Source organism: Prionailurus bengalensis, chromosome E4 (assembly GCF_016509475.1).
Source record: "Prionailurus bengalensis isolate Pbe53 chromosome E4, Fcat_Pben_1.1_paternal_pri, whole genome shotgun sequence".
Classification (NCBI taxonomy): Eukaryota; Metazoa; Chordata; class Mammalia; order Carnivora; family Felidae; genus Prionailurus; species Prionailurus bengalensis.
Window position 1 is genome coordinate 28,317,513 of NC_057360.1, and position 19,299 is coordinate 28,336,811.

A 19,299-nucleotide genomic window follows, 5' to 3' on the forward strand; every position below is an offset into this window, starting at 1 on the left:
TGTATGTGCCTTTCACAAAACGTCTCCTATCTATCTGAAGAAGATATGTTCGGTTCAATTCTATTTTATTTACAAAATAAATGCTTGTCAGAATCAGACCAACACATACAAAGAAAAAAACCTGGTGGTTGCCAGAGGGAAGGGGGGTGGGTGGGATGGGCAAAATGGGTGAAGGCGACTGGGAGGTACAGGCTTCCAGTTGCGGAATGAGTAAGTCACGGGGATGGAAAGTCCCACACGGGGAACATAGTCAGTGATCTCGTACCAGCGTTGTATGGTGGCAGACGGTAGCTATGCTTGTGTAGAGATGTTGAATCTCTACGTTGTACACCTGAGATGAATGCAACATTGTGTGCCAACTATACGCAAATTTTAAAAATTAATTAATTAAAAAATAAATACTTGTGTGTGTTTTAAAAATCCATTTAAAATCTTGTTTATGGCTAGAGGTTTGAGAAATTTTCTTTTTAGCTATGTTATCCGAAACATTTCTTAGCTTCAATTTCCTTTTCTCCTGTAGCATCTCAAGATCCTTAAAAGTACACCAAAGTTAAAACAATTACAATATTCTCTCCCTCACGTTCTCTCTCTTTCTCTGTCTTGTGCGTGCGCGCGCGCGCGCGCGCACACACACACACACACAAAGTCTAAGATGGAGGTGAATCAACTGGGGTCCTGTTCTAAGCAGAACTTTTCACATGATTTAAATCAGAATGTCAAGCAAATTATCTTCATGATTTGTTTATAATAAAATATTTGGTTTTATGGTGCAGCTAAGATATAAATTAATGCATACAGACTATGTGAGTTTTTAATTGAGAAATATGGTACCCATGAAGGGAGTGCTGAATCACTTACAGTCTTTCTAATTACTATAGACACCTAGGGTACTGGTAACAAATTATATGACTTGATGAGTATCAAGAAAGTATTTGTAGAGAGAAATGGATTTTATCATTTCCTATCATAGTCTATTTCTCTTGGGTTTATGTTTAAAGAATCACCTTTGCTGTATTAAAGATTTTGACACCAGGTGTCTCCTAGCATATGAACACCAGATAATGAAATGGAGGGGTAATTAAAGGAAGATAATGGATGTAATAACTGAAGGTTTTACAGATTTGTTTTTCTCAAAAAACTGGTAGAGTTGGCTAAAATCTACAAACTAAAAATACAGAAATCATAATAAAACACTACTGTGTCCCTCAAACTGATAATACTCCTGGGTCTATAAACATGAAATCAAAATGTAATTTCCAAAGTATAAAATTTCAAGATCAAGATTTAAACTTTAAACTTTCCAAAATTTCATGAGTCAAGATTCTAATGTTCATTTCTGTGTGTATAGTTGTACAAAATAGGTAAAAGGGTATCTTTTGAACACCTGACATCTGTACGCAGGGAAACTGGCCTTAAGGCGTTCAGCTTTAGGTACATATGTATGCATACATGTGTGTACTTGCACACATTTATAGCAACATAAGAAAGGAGAAAAAATTTAATATAGTTAAAAAATTCAATATTACATGACACATTCACTTTTTCATGCTATTGACATCTTGGCATAAACATTTTCTTGTTAAAAAATGTTTAAATGTTTATTTTACTTTTGAGAGAGAGAGAGAGTGTGAATAGGGGAGGGGCAGAGAGAGAGAGAGAGAGAGGGAGACAGAGAATCAAAGCAGGATCCAGGCTCTGAGCTGTCAGCACAGAGCCTGACGTGGGGCTCAAACCCATGAACTGCGAGATCGTGACCTGAGCCTAAGTCTCAGATGCTTAACCAACTGAGCCATCCAGGTGCCCCTTGACATAAACATTTTCTATTGTATTTCTCTTTATGGAATAACATTTACTTTGTGACCTTAAGAAAAAAAAGAAATAAAACAAAAGAAAAAGGAAAAAAAATGGTGAAGAAAATATTTTAAATTACATCTTTTTTTCATTATAAATTAGCCTCAGCACCTTGATAGCATCTAGTACACAGAGGTGTTAAGCAAATATTTGTTAACTGAATTATACTTTAACATACAGCAAATATACACCAAACATAAATGTTAAACATTTTAAGTAACATTTATTGTAAACAATTGTGTCAAACATAATTGTAACATTATTGTAAACAATAAATGTCAAAAAAGATGAAAAATAATTTGTATTGAATTAGCTAAATAGGAGTGTTTTTGCACGCTTCTTAATTCTTACCTCTTCCTTTGTCTTTTTGGATATCACTCGGAGCCAGTCCCCAATCATGCTCAGGACAGCAGCAAAGTAAGCGAGCCCTACAAGGATCCAAAACCACACGACAGGCTTGTAGAAGTCTAGATATTCGATATCCGATCCACCTGTGTGAGAAAAATAAAGCAGGACAAAATAACTTTGTATTCATGAAAGTAATTAATATGGATATTTGCTAAAAGTACCAACTGAATTTTGGCTTGCAAAACAGAAATCTTGTCAATTGATCCAGGTTATTGTCTTCATATGGAATTCTTTGCTCTCCTTTTCTATTTTTCAAGAATGAGTCGCAAGTTTTGTTTTTTTTTTAAGTTTTTGTTTTAATTCCAGTAAGTTAACATCCAGCATCCAGTGTTATATTTCAGTCACTAGGTTCTTCTTAATGAGACTGTTCATTACATCTCTAGGTCATAATGATTTTTCTTTGTTCTAGATTTCTTTTTTTGTTTAGCTAGTCTAGGGGTTCATTATTCCATGTGTACTGGTTTCTCTTTCCACATCTACTGAACATGTAGAAGACAGAAATGACACCTTTTGGGGTATGCATTTGCCTTAGCGTATTTACATTACTGCCAATCAATATACGGTTACCAATCAATACAAAGTCAACCTGGTCAGAAAGTGGCTCTTATTCTAAAATCACCAATACAATGGATTGATAACAAATGCCTGAGACAATGCGTCAGTGGGTCTATATGGAACACATAGTAATTTGTAGATGATATTGCCGTTCGTTATTTTCTGACTTTTTAGAGGAATTCCCATGCAGGTCACAAATTTAAATCCTTAGCTGTCAAGACAAAATTAGCAAAGGACCTCTTCTGCTTTACTCTAATCTTTGTTGCTTCTCCATCCATTTGGTACAAAAGCTGCACCTATGAGAATCTGAATACATTTCAACACATCCCTACCTCAGCACATATTAATGGGGCACTTATTAATTCCCCAACACTGAAAACAGTTACTTCTCTTCACAAGAGAGAGGAACAGGTCTCTCTCTGCAGAAATTCATAATTTACTCTGAGAAAGCCTCACATAGACAATTTCCCATAATGGGGTAGATCAAGGGATAGCAAATAAGAATAAAAAAGTGTTGTGAGAGGACATGGAAGAAATGATTTTTACTTCTGGAAGGGGAAAGGCAAGAAGAGAAAAGGGGGTCTTCAGTAATGAAGATAAAAACAGAGAAAAGTTCAGTGTATAAATACACGGCATATTCAAAGGACTTTTAGTAGCTAACTCTACATATGGATGGGGGCCGGGGAGTAGATGGGTAGAAGAGAGGAATGTAGAAAAAGTGAATTGTGTCAGATTGCAAAAACTTGTTCCTAACACGATGGGGTGGAGGTAAAGTTTATAGGTGATAAGTCTTATATTCATGTTTGACCCTATGCTCAGAAAGATCCAGCAGCAGAGAAGGCAGGTTCACAAGGAAAGTCTCACGAAAAACTTTTGTTCTGAACTACCCAAGAGGTTATTGTGCTTGAGTTAGGGCTGGAATGGAAAGAAAAGGTATTAGAGGCAGCATCATCAAGGAAGGGCTCTAGGGTGACCAGAGCTCCTCTTTTGGGAGATGATGACAGTAACTGAACGGGAAACACAGGGGAAGGAATAGTGACTAAAAAAAAAAAGTAATGCAAATTGGTACATGATAGGTTTGAAGTGCTTGCGGTACCAACAGGTGAAGGATGGATCCTTACATACAGATCTAACGTTCAACAGGGCAGAGCAAGAGATCAGGACTGTGGTATCAACAGCACGGAGATTAGATGCTTAGAGGGGTCACAGATGTACTCCATTCACAAAGGTTCAATCCGTCTATTCGGAAGAACAGCTGATAAATAGCAAGTATGCATGAAAGTCAAATACAAAGTCGAAAAGAAGCATTACTATATATATATTAGACTATGAGTTGTCCACAATGACATTGTCAAATATAAAAGGGTCAGAGTAAAAAGAGAACATTTTTCTCTTGGGCAAGTAACAGACACAAGTTCAGCTTTCTTTGGGGACAAAGAGTAATCTGAAAAGCACAGTTTCCAAAGTAAATAATATCACCTTCAAAATATGGTAAAAATTTTACCTTGTGTAAAATTTTCAAAAATACCATTTCTGGGAAGGATTGTGGAGGCCAAATGCATCTCATGATGGTTAAGAGTTGGCCCACGGGGAATGCAGTTCTACAAATTCACAGAAGTGACTTAAGAAGTTGTGTGTGGAAACTTGTTATACGATAGGCTCTCTAGCGAATTCCATTTTTCAAATGTTTCCATTTCAAAGAAACCAAAATGACATTTTTTTCCGAGTACTTTCTCTTTCAAAACCAGAAAGTCTTCATCCAAATAGCTGTGACTCACTTAACACATAAGTTCACCAAGATGTTGATTTTAAAAGTTAGTTCATACTCAAGATGACTTTTTATAAGTCTTCTTTCTTATAAACAGGATGTCACAGTTTGAAAAGAGTAAATTAGCTTAATCACTGAAAGGTCTATATTTGGGTAAAGTGTTCATCCCACAAGTTTTGGTGGATTCTAAGCCTGGGGGTGGGGGTGGGGAATGCTTCCCATTCTCAACTGCTGCTCTTAGGAATGAAATACCGGCAGGCAAATGATCTAAGGAAAAATGATGTATACAGGAGTGTTGTCAAACAACTCATAAGTCCTCTCTAAGGTTTATGAATTAATTTCCACTCTATTCCATCCGCTTGATCCAAGAATCCAAATTAAAATATCTGTAATGTCAAGATAACTTGCTTAAAAGGGGCTGTTGGTCTTCTTTTTAAATTAGGAAACATCAACAAAAATTTTTTTTTTGGCTGTTGGAAGCATTAATTTTAGTCTAGCTACATTCAGGAAACCTGTACATGGGTCTTTTGCTTATTCAGAACCTCGGGTAATGTCTCTGTCCTGGATTTGCTGCCTGTGCCCCCCACCCCCATCTCTATTCTGCCACCCTTATCATTTTTTCCCCTCTTTCCACAGACTCCTGAGCTGCAGCCTCAGTCTGCTACAACCCGCCCTCCCCTCCTGGGTTCCTCACCCACTTGGCAGGAACAGTCACCTCACTGCTGTTTTCTTTGTTGCCACTGAAAATACGTGCACAAGTCCTTTCCATTTTCAGAGCTTCCTGGCTAATCATTATAGGGGAATAGACAGATGGTAATAAAAATAAGTAAAGAGGGGTGGAGGTACAAAGGTTTCAGGAATCTTATGAACTATTCCAAGTAGTTAAAATAAGTCTCTTCCTGACTCCCATGATACGTGATGGCGCCATTTTTCTCTGGCTGTCTCCTTAGTGCTTAAGTAAAGAGATCACCCAAAATCTATCTAGCAGATTAAACTACTAAAAATATAGGTCAGGAAAACTTTATTATTGTTATTATTATTATTGTTGTTGTTATTTATGGCATTATTGCTAAGAACCCATTTTAGCAATAGTGAATTTGCTTGGAACAATCTCTCCATCCAGCATTAAAAAAAGCCATCTCCTACCTGGCCCCAAAGAATTACTAGTTAGGGGGCAGAACAGCCCATGAGGCTATATAGCAGGCACATACAGGTTTTTTTGGTTTTTTTCTAAATAAAGGCCCTGGTAGTTCTATACAGCCAAGTCTATGCTCATTTCAGCTGATTTCCAAAATATTCACAATCTGATTGAGAGAAGACTGAAAAGTAAGACTTCCTGATTGCCCATCTAAATGAAATCATTCCATCCTAACGCCCTGGGTGGGGGGCAGGTATTGAGGGAGTTGTGTTCGCATTCCTCATGTGTCCATTGATTTAGGACAGGGCTTTAGTAAGACCATTCACCATAGATTTAAGCCACATCTCCAGCTGCCCCTATCAGTAATTAAGCTAATAATTCAATTGCCATTTCATAGTCTGTTCAGAACTCAGGAGTAAAAGCCGGTTTTTGTACTGGCTCCTAGAAATCCCAACCAATAGTAAGTGTCCCACTTACAATAGAGAAGTTGCAGTCTTAGCAGGTAAAATAACATGTGTCAGGGCACACAGGAAAGGAGGTAGGAGAGCTAGAATTCAAAACCAGGGCTTCCTCGCTCCAAAACACAGGCTTTTTCCCACTAACCAGGTAGTGTATGTCACCTATGGTCTCAGTTCCAGTCCTTGCTATCATTTATCCACCAGCCTGTTGTGTCCAAACTGCATGGTGGAGACTTAGCTAGGGCTAGAGACACTAAGTCAAACAAGATATGCCTCTTCCCAGCCTGCCCCTCAATGGTCTTACCTAGAAAAACCAGGGGTCTGAAGATAAGCACGATTGTTTCAGAAGCCTCCTTACCATGCTTCTGTCCTCATTCCAACAGTTTCTAGTAATTGGCCCTATTGTGCTCTAAAGAACTTGAGTATGCGATGCCCTCCCTGAGATACTTATATTTGATTTTCTTTCTCTGAGATGCTCCTGAATCACAGAATATTTATAAAGAAGAAAGCAGAAGGAGGAGGATGGAGAGGAAGAGAAGGAAGAGAAGGAGGAGAATCCTGGATTTAAAGAACCATCTAGCCATTCTGAACTAAAGTCATCAACTCCATGCCCTCCTCCTCTGGTTTAAAATTATATGTGTATTACAGAATATAGATATGGACATAGAACCTTGTTCTAAAGAAAATGGGCATCATTTCTTTACCTGGTCTTTAAGCATTTTAGTTTAGATATGAAATATTGATTTTAATTTTTTGTTTGTTTAGCTTTACTTTTATTAAAAAAAATTTTTTTTTCAACGTTTTTTATTTATTTTTGGGACAGAGAGAGACAGAGCATGAGCAGGGGAGGGGCAGAGAGAGAGGGAGACACAGAATCAGAAACAGGCTCCAGGCTCTGAGCCATCAGCCCAGAGCCCGACGCGGGGCTCGAACCCACGGACCGTGAGATCGTGACCTGGCTGAAGTCGGACGCTTAACCGACTGCGCCACCCAGGCGCCCCTAGCTTTACTTTTATTAATAAGACTAGCCTGCCTTAATATAAAAGGGGGAATTTATTTTCTGCTTTAGTATATATATTTTTTATAGTAAAGCAATTTAACTGAATGAAGACTCTCCTTAGGGTTTTAAGAACTAAGAGGCTCTTTCAATAACGTTGCAAACTCTGCTTTCTTTTTTTACAAATGGAAGTATGACTTCAGTACTAAACCACAGCTCACCTACTAAGCCAAACTTCTCATATGCTATTAAGTCAGAAAAACAAAAGGCAAAACAAGTTAACTAAGTCTCTCTAACATTTGAACCTATATTTTGGGATTTGCCATGTCAGCATTCAAGATGTTGTCCATTTCCTACTAGGTACTTGATCTAAAATTCGGAAAATAGCCATGAGAAGAGCAGTAGTTTCATGATCAGAAAGAAAGATCAATACACTGTCATTCACTCTTCCTTCACATGGATGGAAACCTAGAGTATGTAAGACGTACAAAATTGTTACTCCTAGAAGCTACCTTTAAGTCTCATTATAGAGCAATCTGGAGCCTTTTTCATTATATTTAGTACAATTTACTGCCTATCTCACTAAGCCACGACTATCAATCACTGAATATTTTCCTTCTCATTTTTATCCTGCACACGTTTCCACCATGTTTCTATATAGATCCATTCTGGATCTGAAAAGTTAAATAACTTATTGGTTTGTCCCCAGGTCCTAGGACTTCTGGCCCATTTGAGTCAAATCCTATTTAATTCATCATGCAGACAACCATCCATTCTCTTGTGAGTTCTCAGAGAGTTACTGGCTGAATCTGGGGGTGACCAGACTCTTTGCAGTATTTTCCTATATTATGAAACAGAATGACTACCAGGAAGACAAGAAAGTTCCCTATTTAATTTTTGCCCCCAATTTTCAAACATTCTGTCCCAAAGGAAAAGGAATTAGAGCAATAATTATCACTATCACAATATAAGCACAGAGTCTAATACCCGGTATGTGCTCACTAAACACTTGAATAAATAAATGAATGATGAATATAATACATCTCCCCTAGCAGTCACATATACCCTCCCTTTCTGATAAAAGTGATTTTTCTGACACATTGTTGTGGTGGGAGTGGTGACTGTTCATCATTCAGTAGACTTCACTCCTCATCAGCTACTTTCCTTCTTACCCACTGAAGTCCTGGAACATTTTTACTGTTATTGATCAGTTCAACAGCTGGCCACTGACATAGTTGCAAAACATTAGGCAACATCAGGACTATTCTCTAAAGGGTCTCTGTTAGAACTGTTTTGAACCAAAAAACCTGCTATGATTTCTCAACAGAGATTTATATGTTCTCATGATAAATTGCCTTTCCATTCAGCAAGCTCTGAGCACTCCACCAAATGACTCATGTTTTCAGTTATAAGGAAAATCAATAGTTTGGTTACGAAAAACTTCATTTCTGATAATGACTTTGAAAACATAATTCCAAGAAAGCTTAATTCTCTTTTTTTTTAAGTTTATTTATTTATTTTGAGAGACAGCAAGAGAGCATGTGGGAGGGGCAGAGAAAGAGGGAGAGAGAATCCCAAGAGGGCTCCATGATGTCAGCAGGGAGGCTGACACAGGGCCAGAACCCATGAACCGGAAGAGCATAACCTGAACTGAAATCAAGAGTCAGACGCTTAACCGACTGAGCCATCCATGTGCCCCAAGAAAACTTAATTCTTAATATGAGATATGCAAATATGTTCTTTCTAAGAAAAAAAAAATGAAGACAAATGACTATACAACTGGGAAAATTTATAAAAATTTAGTAAAGGTAAAAGTATCAGAAGAATTTTACTTTGGAAAGTCCGAAATTATATTTTAGAGGAGCATATCGGCACTAAGCCTAAAGCCTGATTAACTCAGTAAGCTTTGTTGAGGAGGAGGCCCTTCCTCTGCCCTATGGTCCTTCTAGCTCGACTTAGAATCAAACTGACATGAGACAGATTGAACAGCGGAAATGTAATAGGTGTATGGGCAGGGAATCCACATGGACGTGAAATTTCAAAGACAGTGAAGCAACATGAAGATTATATGACCTAAGAAGAGGGGTAGGGGTCTAAGGACACAAAGGGGAGGAAGATCATTACCAGGAAGATGATAAGAAAGAGATGTTTGGAAAAACAAAGGTTGTCCTATTATGCAGGTAAGTTTCTCAGGTAAAGGGGAGTCTTTGTTAATAGCTCTCTTCCTGGGACAGGCTCTCTTTTCCAATATATTTAGGCAGTTGAGGGGAGGCAGAGAGCTTTTCCTACATCTGGTGGGTTTTGGTTACTTTTAACTCAAAATAATCTTTATGGCATAGTGGCCCATCTTGGGAGAGCCAGTCCTTAGCCCCTACACTTTCAATAGCCACCTGTGAGATATGGAAAATTTCATTATTCAACTAAAGATGGATCCAAATTCCAAGGAGACATATCTGGATGGCCAAATTAATTTATGCTCTGATGAAAAATGTGTTTTCCTAAGATCAACCATGAGGATTTCTTAGAACATCTATATTTTTGGCTAGAATTTTTGTTTTTTCTTAGAAGAGCAGGTAATGTGAGGACACTGATTTGTGAAACTGTAATTTTTCATCTGGCTTTCACTCATTCAAATTGTATCTTATGAACAAACCTAGTTTGTGAAAAAGGGTGTGTTTTGAGAACTTCTTCAGGCAGCTTCTAAACAAGATGTGGAAATGTGCTTCTTGACTTGCTTGACCCACTCTTACCCTAATAGTATATATAAACGAGATAGTAGCCTTGGAAAAGAATTTTATTTTGGGTGGTGGGGGGGAGAATTTTAAATTGTGTTTAATTTGGTAATTATATGGCTTCTCTCCAAATTTGAAGAAGCACCATTTTTAAAAAAAAATCATAGACCTGAAAGACCAGTCATAGAGGCAAGCCTGAATGAATAGATTTCAATCTGTCACACATTTCCAGATAATTAATATTACTGCTTAGTTTTGTTTTATTTTATTTTTTAGGGAGAGACAGCATGCAAGTTGGGGAAAGGGGCAGAGGGAGAGAGAGAGAACCTTAAGCAGCCTCCAAGCTCAGCACAGAGCCTGACACAGGGCTTGATCCCATGACCCTGGGATTATGACCTGAGCTGAAATCGAGAATCAGATGCTCAACAGACTGAGCCACCCAGGCGCCCCTACTGCTTAGGTTTTAGTGAAGGGATGATTTAGGTCTCAGTCTACAAGGTAAGCATGATTTAACAACTTGTCACCCCAGACTTTTCATCAAATGGAAAATAAGATTGCAAAAGTTAAGAAACAGAACGCAGGAAATTAACAGTTAATTCTCAAACATAATTTTTGCCATTAATTTTAACTTACCTCTATAATTTGACTATAAATTATAGGCACTGCTAAAACAACACTTTGCTAAATAACTGACATTGTTTCTTCTTGCCTTTTAGGAAGGGTTAGTCTGCAAGCACTGGTCTTAGTAATGGGGGTCTGTTTATAAACAAGTGTGAGAGTGACCCTGTGGCCTCGTGGGTCCATTTTAGTTCTAGAACATTGAACGCTAGTGAAAGAACAAAAAAGGCCATCAAGAGGGAGCACCACCAGTCACTAAGGTAACCAGCCAGCCACTAAAACACCTCCCTTGCATAAATATAAATATAAAATAAAAATTTTTTATTTTTTATTGTGTAGCTCAGTCGGTTAAGCATCTGACTTTGGCTCAGGTCATGATCTCACGGTTTGTGGGTTCGGGTCTTGTGTGGGGCTCTGTGCTGACAGTTCAGAGCCTGGAGCCTGCTTGAGATACTGTGTCTGCCTTAGTTTCTGCCCCTCCCCTGCTCACACTCTGTCTCTCTGTGTCTCTCAAAAATGAATAAACATTAATTTTTTTTTAATTTTCCAGGTCTCTTCTTGCAGAAAAATTACTAAATGCTGAATTTCTCTGTTCAGTCATATACACAATGAGACCTAAACACTGTGTTGATTTGTCTTTACCAGTGATCTGTAAATACTTTTGATTCAATATCCCCGACAGTGAAAAGGTTTGGCACATGCAAATTTAAATGCATGTTTATTTATGAATTAGCAATCTATTATGTTCTTACAAATTACATCATGGGCACTACGACATATAACAAGTAAAAAGTAAGGAATGAGGCTTACAAATACATCAAAACAGGAGTTGTTCTGTCTGCTTCCCATGGCAGAAATTACACCTGGCATGGACTTTCTTGCTCATACCCTGGAGATGAGCACTGTGCTCCAGAGTCCTGGTTCAGAACATCACATCTTTACTTGTTGCTCTCAAGATGCTTCTAATATTTACACCAAGATTACAACTTGTATCCTAAACAATTTATATATTGCTCTCCAAAATTTCTTATTTTCCTTTAATAATATCAGTTTGAAGGGTATGTTCTTTAGTTGGTCTTCAAAGGGGTTCAACACAAGAACATGATTAAACCTTAATCCTATTCCGAGCAGGGTTTGCAGGTTTGAGAAGGGCATCAGATGGGGAGCGTGCATTGCAGGAGGTATATCCTTGTGTTCTTTTGAGATTTATAGTCCAATAGAAAGATGAGGAGGTTTAAGCTGGAGCAGTGCCTCCTACTTTTCCTTGGCAAAAACACCAACTTTAAGCGAGATTACTATCTGTAGTGACATCTCACTTCAAAAGGGAAGGTTCTAGAAAGTAAGCAACCAATACTTCCCGGAAGGGGTACTTGACTTTGCTCAATAGCTAACTTTTACTCCACAGCCGCAAGGTACCCAGAAGCAAAACCTATTTGTGTGTACTCTATTGAATTAAGTGAGGCAATTCTTTTCCCAGACCTTTAAAAAAAGAACTCGAGGTTTTTGTTTTTCCAAAGAATCTTGCAAAGAGTACCATTTCCTACCCAGCCTTGGCCACATCTGCCTCATGTACACACTCCTTCCAAAACCACTCCCTGGGCACAAGGACCTGGCATGTGAAGACTCTTCTCTAATTTATCTTTCTCAGCATTTGTCACTTGAATCCCATCAAATTCCTTTGCTAATTATTAGCAAGGCATATTTCTTTTTTTTTTTAATTTTTTTAACGTGTATTCATTTTTGAGAGAGAGAGAGAGAGACAGAGCATGAACGGGGGAGCGGCACAGAGAGAGGGAGACACAGAACCGAAAGCAGGCTCCAGGCTCCGAGCCATCAGCCCAGAGCCCGACGCGGGGCTCGAACTCACGGACCGCGAGATCGTGACCTGAGCCGAAGTCGGACGCTCAACCGACCGAGCCACCCAGGCGCCCCAAGCAAGGCATATTTCTAGTGAGTTTTTATTATTTCCTCTGCAGAAATAAAATTACAGTAATGGATTTACAAAGGGGTACAATATGATAAAATCTTAGTAATAACGGGTGTTTATTAGATTCCACTTATGGCGCACAGATATCATTTTATTACCATGCTCCCCTACAGTGTTGTGCCGTAACTCTGAATTCAGGGTCCCCACTCCTACACGTAAGATGTTCTCCAAGTGTTGATCTCTTAAGGTTAGTATAAAAAAAAAGGTGGTTTTCTTTTTTCATCTTCTACAAAACCATAAAGTAAAAATATTTGTTCTTTTTTCTAAGCCATTTTACACTGTGGTCACAAATACAACATTATTTTAGGATTCTACCCACTTTTCAAAATTTATTTATAATCTTTGTTTTGTTTTGTTTTTTAACCAGACCAGGCCACATACTGGACTGGTAGTCAGTCAATTTCTTAAAATAATATGTGCAGTGTATTAGATTATCGAAATGTTAGGGGTAGAACTTAAATGTTCTTACCGCCCGCCCCCCTCCGAAAGATAAATAGGTGAGAAGATGCATGTGTTAATGTGTTAATTAACTAGATGAACTAGATGCTTTTAGTGTATACTTATTAACATCTTACAATTTTATTGTGTATACTTATTAACATCTTACAATTTTATTTTCAATTCTATCTCAATAAAGCGGAAAAAGAAACAAAATATTGCCTTACCATACAAAATTAAAAACTAAAATAAAAATAACACATGCAATACAAAGCTTGCATTAATACCTGTATATGCCACAGCTGTTGTAAGACTTGATATTTATCAAGTGGCACAAGAGACCGGGGTTAACATACCACAAGTCTAAATCTTGTTATCATCTCACTGTGTCTTCCTTTCTCCTACATTAATGCACTTTCTATTTCTACTTAAGCCAATCATACACCTCCCATGAGAGGTTAGAAACATGGGTGCTTTGGAGCAGAAGCGTGTCTTCTAAGGAGCTACAAATGTCTGCGATTATTCTGCCTACAGTTTGCTAATTAGAAAACTAAAGGATCTCCAGCAGAGTGATGCACCCTCCCCTTTTTGGGGCCTCCATCCAGTACAGAGATATGTGCACAGTATTTCTGACCAAAAGCAAAGCTTCCTTCAGGAAAACATCCCCACCTTCAAGGATCTATGTTCCCTAGAAAGGGGGGCTTTGCCAGGCTCAACTATAATTAACAAATCAATAGAAACAGATGAACCATCAGGCTTCTCTGAGATATTAGAGAACTGTGCAAAACAGTTTTTCTCTGAAAACACGTAAGTAAGAAGTTTGGGATGAGAAAGAACAGTAAACAGCCAGAAAGGATAAAACTCTCTTAAAATTAAATTAGGCTGGTGAGTTTATTCTGGGAAGTTGAAGAGCACATTCCTACTATAGTGTTTAGCATGATTTTCTAATACTTCAAATCGGATTTTCGAAAAAAGAATGGTTTAGATTTTCAAGAGCTAGTCAAAATGGTCCATGATAGAACATCACCATGGTTACTTTTACCATCATTACTATAATTTATTGAAAACTGGAGTTAGAATAATAATGACAACTGGATAATATAAATGGTAAAGAAAGAATTAAAATGATAGGAAGTGAAGACCTAAGAGATAAAACAATAAAGCAAACTGCAATTGTAATAACATGTACAAAAGGAAATATCAAAAAACACAAAACAAAAAATGTGGCCACTTTGGCTAAGGTGAAAAATACTTCCCTGAGAACTGGAAATTAAAGGAGTTAAATATCTTAGAGAAAAGAAGGTTTGAAAATAGCTTAGAATATCTTCTAAAATTTGCAGGTGTCTTTAAAACTAAGTCATGAAAAGGCTTAAGTAAAAAGAGCAAAGAGAAGTTAAACTCGAATTCATGAAACACTAAATAAAAACAAACAAACAAAAACAAACAAAAAAAAATTAAGGGGCAGATTGTCTGGTTTCTGAAACTAAGGTGGGAATATAAGATTCTGAACAAACAGCAACATATATTTCTTTCCTAGAATGAAATCTAAATGTTCAACTGCGCCTTTCTGCTTACCTCCACTGTCACAGAAGAATGACTTATCTTTTGTCTCTGTCACTGTTATGGATTAAATGGTCTTTCAAAATGGTACGTGAGTCCCCAGGACCTTGGAACATGGCCTTATAGGAAAAATAAGGTCCTTGAAGATGTAATTAGTCAATCTGAACGCATACTGGAGTGGAGTGGGCTTTCCATCCAGTATGACCAGTGTCCATATAAGAAGAGGGACACAGCTACGGGGACACAGAGAGAACAAATGCCATGTGATGTCATAAGCAGGGATAATAATGGGGCAGGACAGGCAGAAACTGATTGCCTCCTCCAGAAGCTGAAAGAAACAAGGAGGAAGGAAGGCCACCTAGAGTCTCAAGAGGGATCGTGCCCCTACTGTCACCCTGATTTTGAACTTCGGTGAGGCAATGAATTTCTTTTGTTTAAAGCCACCCAGTTTGGGGAATTTTGTTTATTAAGGCAGGCCTGGGAAATTAAGACAGACACACTGTGTTGTGCTATGAACCCAAGCAAAAAGTCTAAAGGACACGGGTTAGGCGAGTACTGTTGGTGCCAGGAAAAACTTACCTGCTACGTAGTCGCCAAATCCAATGGTTGTTAGAGTGATGACCACAAAATAAATGGCGTCCAGGGCAGTCCAGCCTTCTATGTGCTTGAATATGATCGCAGGCAGAGCAACAAAGAGTACACAGCCGAACAGTATAAATATGATGGTTGAGATGATGCGAATCTTGGTCTGACTAACATTCCACTTCTATGGGTGAGAGTGAAGACAGCGAGAAAGAGACACTGATGGAGATTTATTGATTATTGGTGCACCTGCAAAGCTAACCTAACACACAGCTATCAACAAATTAGCAAGTAAGGATGTTATTTTTTTCCCTTTCATGATTAATTTTCAATTGTCTTATAAAAATTGGAGAGAACACACCTAACTCAAAGCAATCAATGCTCATGACGATGCCACTTTACCCTTACATAGCTTTACAACAGGTAAAATACTTTCAAAATAAATTACATTTGCTCTGAGAATACAATTTGAGATTTACATCATTCCTTGTTTATGTGAACTACTTTTGAAATATTTCTATCCTATAGGCATACTGCTGATAGCGAGCCAAGCATAATCTGGAAATATAGCAAAATAGAGAAAAGTGAACTGTTAACTAAATATTGACTATTGATGGGACGCTCGGGTGGCTCAGTTGGTTAAAGTCCGACTTTGGCTCAGGTCATGATCTTGCTGTTTGTGAGTTCGAGCCCCACGTCAAGCTCTGTGTTGACATCTCAGAACCTGGCATGTGCTTTGGATACTGTCTCTCTCTCTCTGCCCCGCCCCTGCTTGCACTCTGTCTCTGTCTCTTTCTCTCTCTCTCTCTCAGGAATAAATAAACATTAAAAAATTAAATATTGACTACTGATAATTGATAAAAATTATTAATTTTATGAAAAATTTCCCTGTATGTCTTCCTATCATTATTCAATTGATTCAACTGAAGTGCTCACAGACTTAATGGCCACAGTTGATTTCCCTGCGAACCAGATGAATTCTCTCTCTCTTCTATGGCTTTAAATTGTACAACGGAATAAATCAAACATGACATGGAGGCAAGGATAAATCTTCAATACCCCTTCATGACAGCTGTCTTCAGAGTACCCATATTTTTTCACCTTCTTCTCTTATCAGGAATTTCCTCAGTATAACATATTTGTATATATGTTTGTACATACAGCAATTTATCTCCAGATCTTCATTTGAGGCTAAATATCTCTAACTGGATCTTTCCTATCTGCTATTAAAATTATACGTCGCATCCCCACCATATAAAAACCACTAAGTTTTAAAACTTGACAAATTTCTAGAGATAACGATCTAGGAAACCAATTAGAACAGAAAGTGAAAAAAAAGTTTCTCTAGTCCATCCTTATCACATAAGTGAAATTTAGACGAATTTGTGTTTGTAAAGTTCTCACAACAGTGGTTAGTACTAAGTGTGGAATCACGACCACTGTCACGTATTCACCACCGGGTGTTTTATGTGTTTTATGCCCCAATGTAGATGCATGAAAAACGTTGCCTGGCATCCAGTAGGCAACCCAAAATTTGTTGAATAAAATAAAACAAATGAATACACGAACAAACAGCAGTATCAGAACTATAAATACAGAGAACAAACTGATGGTTGCCAGAGGGGAGGGGAAAGAGAGAATTGGGCAAAACGGGTGAAGGGGAGACAGAGATACGGGCTTCCGGTTATGGAATGAATAAGTCAAGGGAATGAAAGGCACGACGTAAGAAAACCAGTGATATTGTAATAGCAATGTAATGGGACAGATGGTTGCTATACCCAATTATGGCAAAGACAGCATAATGTTTAAACTTGTCAGATCACTAAGTCATACACTTGAAACTAATGCAATATTGTATGTCAACTATGCTCAAATTAAAAAAAAAATTTAAGAAAAAAATTTGTTGAATGAATGAACAATTCAGCATTACCAAGTTGATGGCACTAATCTTCCCTCTCAATTAATGTAAATGCAAGATACTTTAAATATCAATATAAGAGAAGTATAATACCCCAAACAGGATGACATTCATATTTTGGAATCACCATACTACTCCATTCTAACTGTAAAAATACCTGAGGGTGAAGTGTGAACTTAAATATAAAATATAACTAATGCTGAAAACTGGAATATATATGGAAAAACCAATATTCAGTAGTCTTATTTCATCAACATAATTAAATGTAAAATGCTTTGTTGAAATGTTTGTGAAAAGATGAAACACTATTGAATAATAAGTAAAATGCATTTGTAATAGTGGTGATGGTAATAACATATCATTTATAATCCCACCCTCTCATGCAACCATTTTCTTGGTAATTTCCTTCAAGAATAGAAGCTTGTAATCATAGTGGTCTTATTACTATCTTTCATTTATAATTCTAATAAAAGCATTTTCATTTTACTTATTTTTTCTATTGAGTATAATATAGTGATGAACATCTTCGAGTGTATTATTTGTGGTTCTACTGAATTACACCCCTTAGGTAAGTTTCTATCAGTGACATCACTGAATTAAGTTACAGGATCGCCTTTATCGGGTTTGCTAAATATGATGTCCTTCACAAAAGGGCTATATAAGTTTAGAATGACACCAGCAACAAAAAAAGATACCAAAGCAAATTTAAATGAGAAAACATCATCAGGTATTTACTAGCTACATGAAGCTTTTATTTTTATCTCTAATTCTCAGAGTGATGTCTCCATCACCAGTACCTATTCACATCATAGAAATGACAAAAGGGAGGTTTCAGGGTAAAATAGCTAACTTAAGAGAATACTGCAAGACTGGGTGCCTGGGTGGCTCAGTCGGTTAAGCTGCCGACTTCGGACCAGGTCATGATCTTGCAGTTCATGGGTTTGAGCCGTGTGTTGGGTTCTGTGCTGATAGTTCAGAGCCTGGAGCCTTCTTCAGATTCTATGTTTCCTTCTCTCTCTGCCCGCCCCTCTCTCTCTCTCAAAAATAAACATTCAAACGTGTTTTTAAAAAGAGAGAATACAGCAAGACATCTGGAATTTGAACCTAGGGCTGTCAAATTTCTACTTTATTTCTACGTATTTTGGGGTTTTTCTCATGCATTAATTTGCTCATTCGAATTAAATATAAAAATAACTATGCAGTGAGTTACATGCATAAAAGGTTATGGAAAACCCAATAACTTGAATGTCTAACTGTACCTGAGGTGATAGAAAAGTTTAATTTTAAAAAATTCAACAACATATGTAGTTAAAAGTCTATTATACTTACAATAAATGTATCTTCCACTTTTGCAATTCCTTTTCCGAATATGGTCCCTAGTTGATCGCCAACTCCAGCCAACAAAAAACCAAAGAGGGGAATTCCCAGTAAGGCATAGATGATACAGAATATTTTCCCCCCTTCTGTGCGCGGTGAGATATTTCCAAATCCTAAATACAAAAAAAAAAAAATTAGTTGATTATAAACGAGTAATAGTTTAAAACATACGACCTTGTTAAAAAGAAACAAGAAAACTGAACCAGGACTTTGGGTCTCTCCATTTTGACCTCAAACTTTCTGGTTGGATTCTTCTTTCCAGCCTAGCACTTGCCACAGGCAGGAGACTGTAACTGCCCCCTCAAGCGATAAAGTCTTAACTGAGCCAGGAAGACCCTGCCTGTAATTGACCTCAAGACAACGATCCATTTAACCTTCACTGCCTACCTGCACCTGCCCACCCACGTTTGCCCCACATTTCCTTATGTAAGTAAACCTGCAAGTATTTTTGGCCTATGGAGGCAGTCTTTGAGATGCTAGTCCTCTGTCTTCCCAGCATTGGCCTCTCTGAAATAAATTTCTTTCTTGCTTCACTGCCACTCATTTCTCTGCCTTTGGATTTTGTCAGCAGAGAGTGCCCGGACATGGTCTGTTTGGGAACCCCAGAGCCAGGTGCTCTTGACCCCGGCACCCCAGCTATAAAACGAGGGGCCTAGGGGCCCCCGGGGTTAAGCATCTGACTCTTGGTTTCAGCTCAGGTCATGATCTGGCGGTTTTGTGAGTTCGAGCCCCATGTCGGCTTCACACTGATGGCACAGAGCCTGCTTGGGATTCTCTGTCTTCTCTCTCTCTGTTCTTCCCCCACTCACACTGCCTAAGTCTTCAAAACAAATAAAAATAAACTTAAAAAAAATTAAAACAACAACAACAACAACAACAACAACAAACCATGGGCCCAAAATGGCACCACTT

The 19,299-nt window shown here is 37.9% G+C and overlaps 1 protein-coding gene across 2 annotated transcripts in view; it reads right to left on the minus strand.

The window, feature by feature from the left end:
* Positions 1-19,299, minus strand: part of KCNK2 (potassium two pore domain channel subfamily K member 2) — a 124,376-nt gene that overhangs the window by 39,455 nt on the left and 65,622 nt on the right. For both annotated transcript variants that reach the window (XM_043569548.1, XM_043569550.1), the window contains exons 4-6: positions 18,340-18,500; positions 15,090-15,276; positions 2,203-2,342 (exon numbers count right to left, since the gene is read on the minus strand). In XM_043569548.1, the coding sequence (XP_043425483.1) occupies positions 2,203-2,342; positions 15,090-15,276; positions 18,340-18,500 (488 nt within the window). The remainder of the gene's footprint in view (positions 1-2,202; positions 2,343-15,089; positions 15,277-18,339; positions 18,501-19,299) is intronic.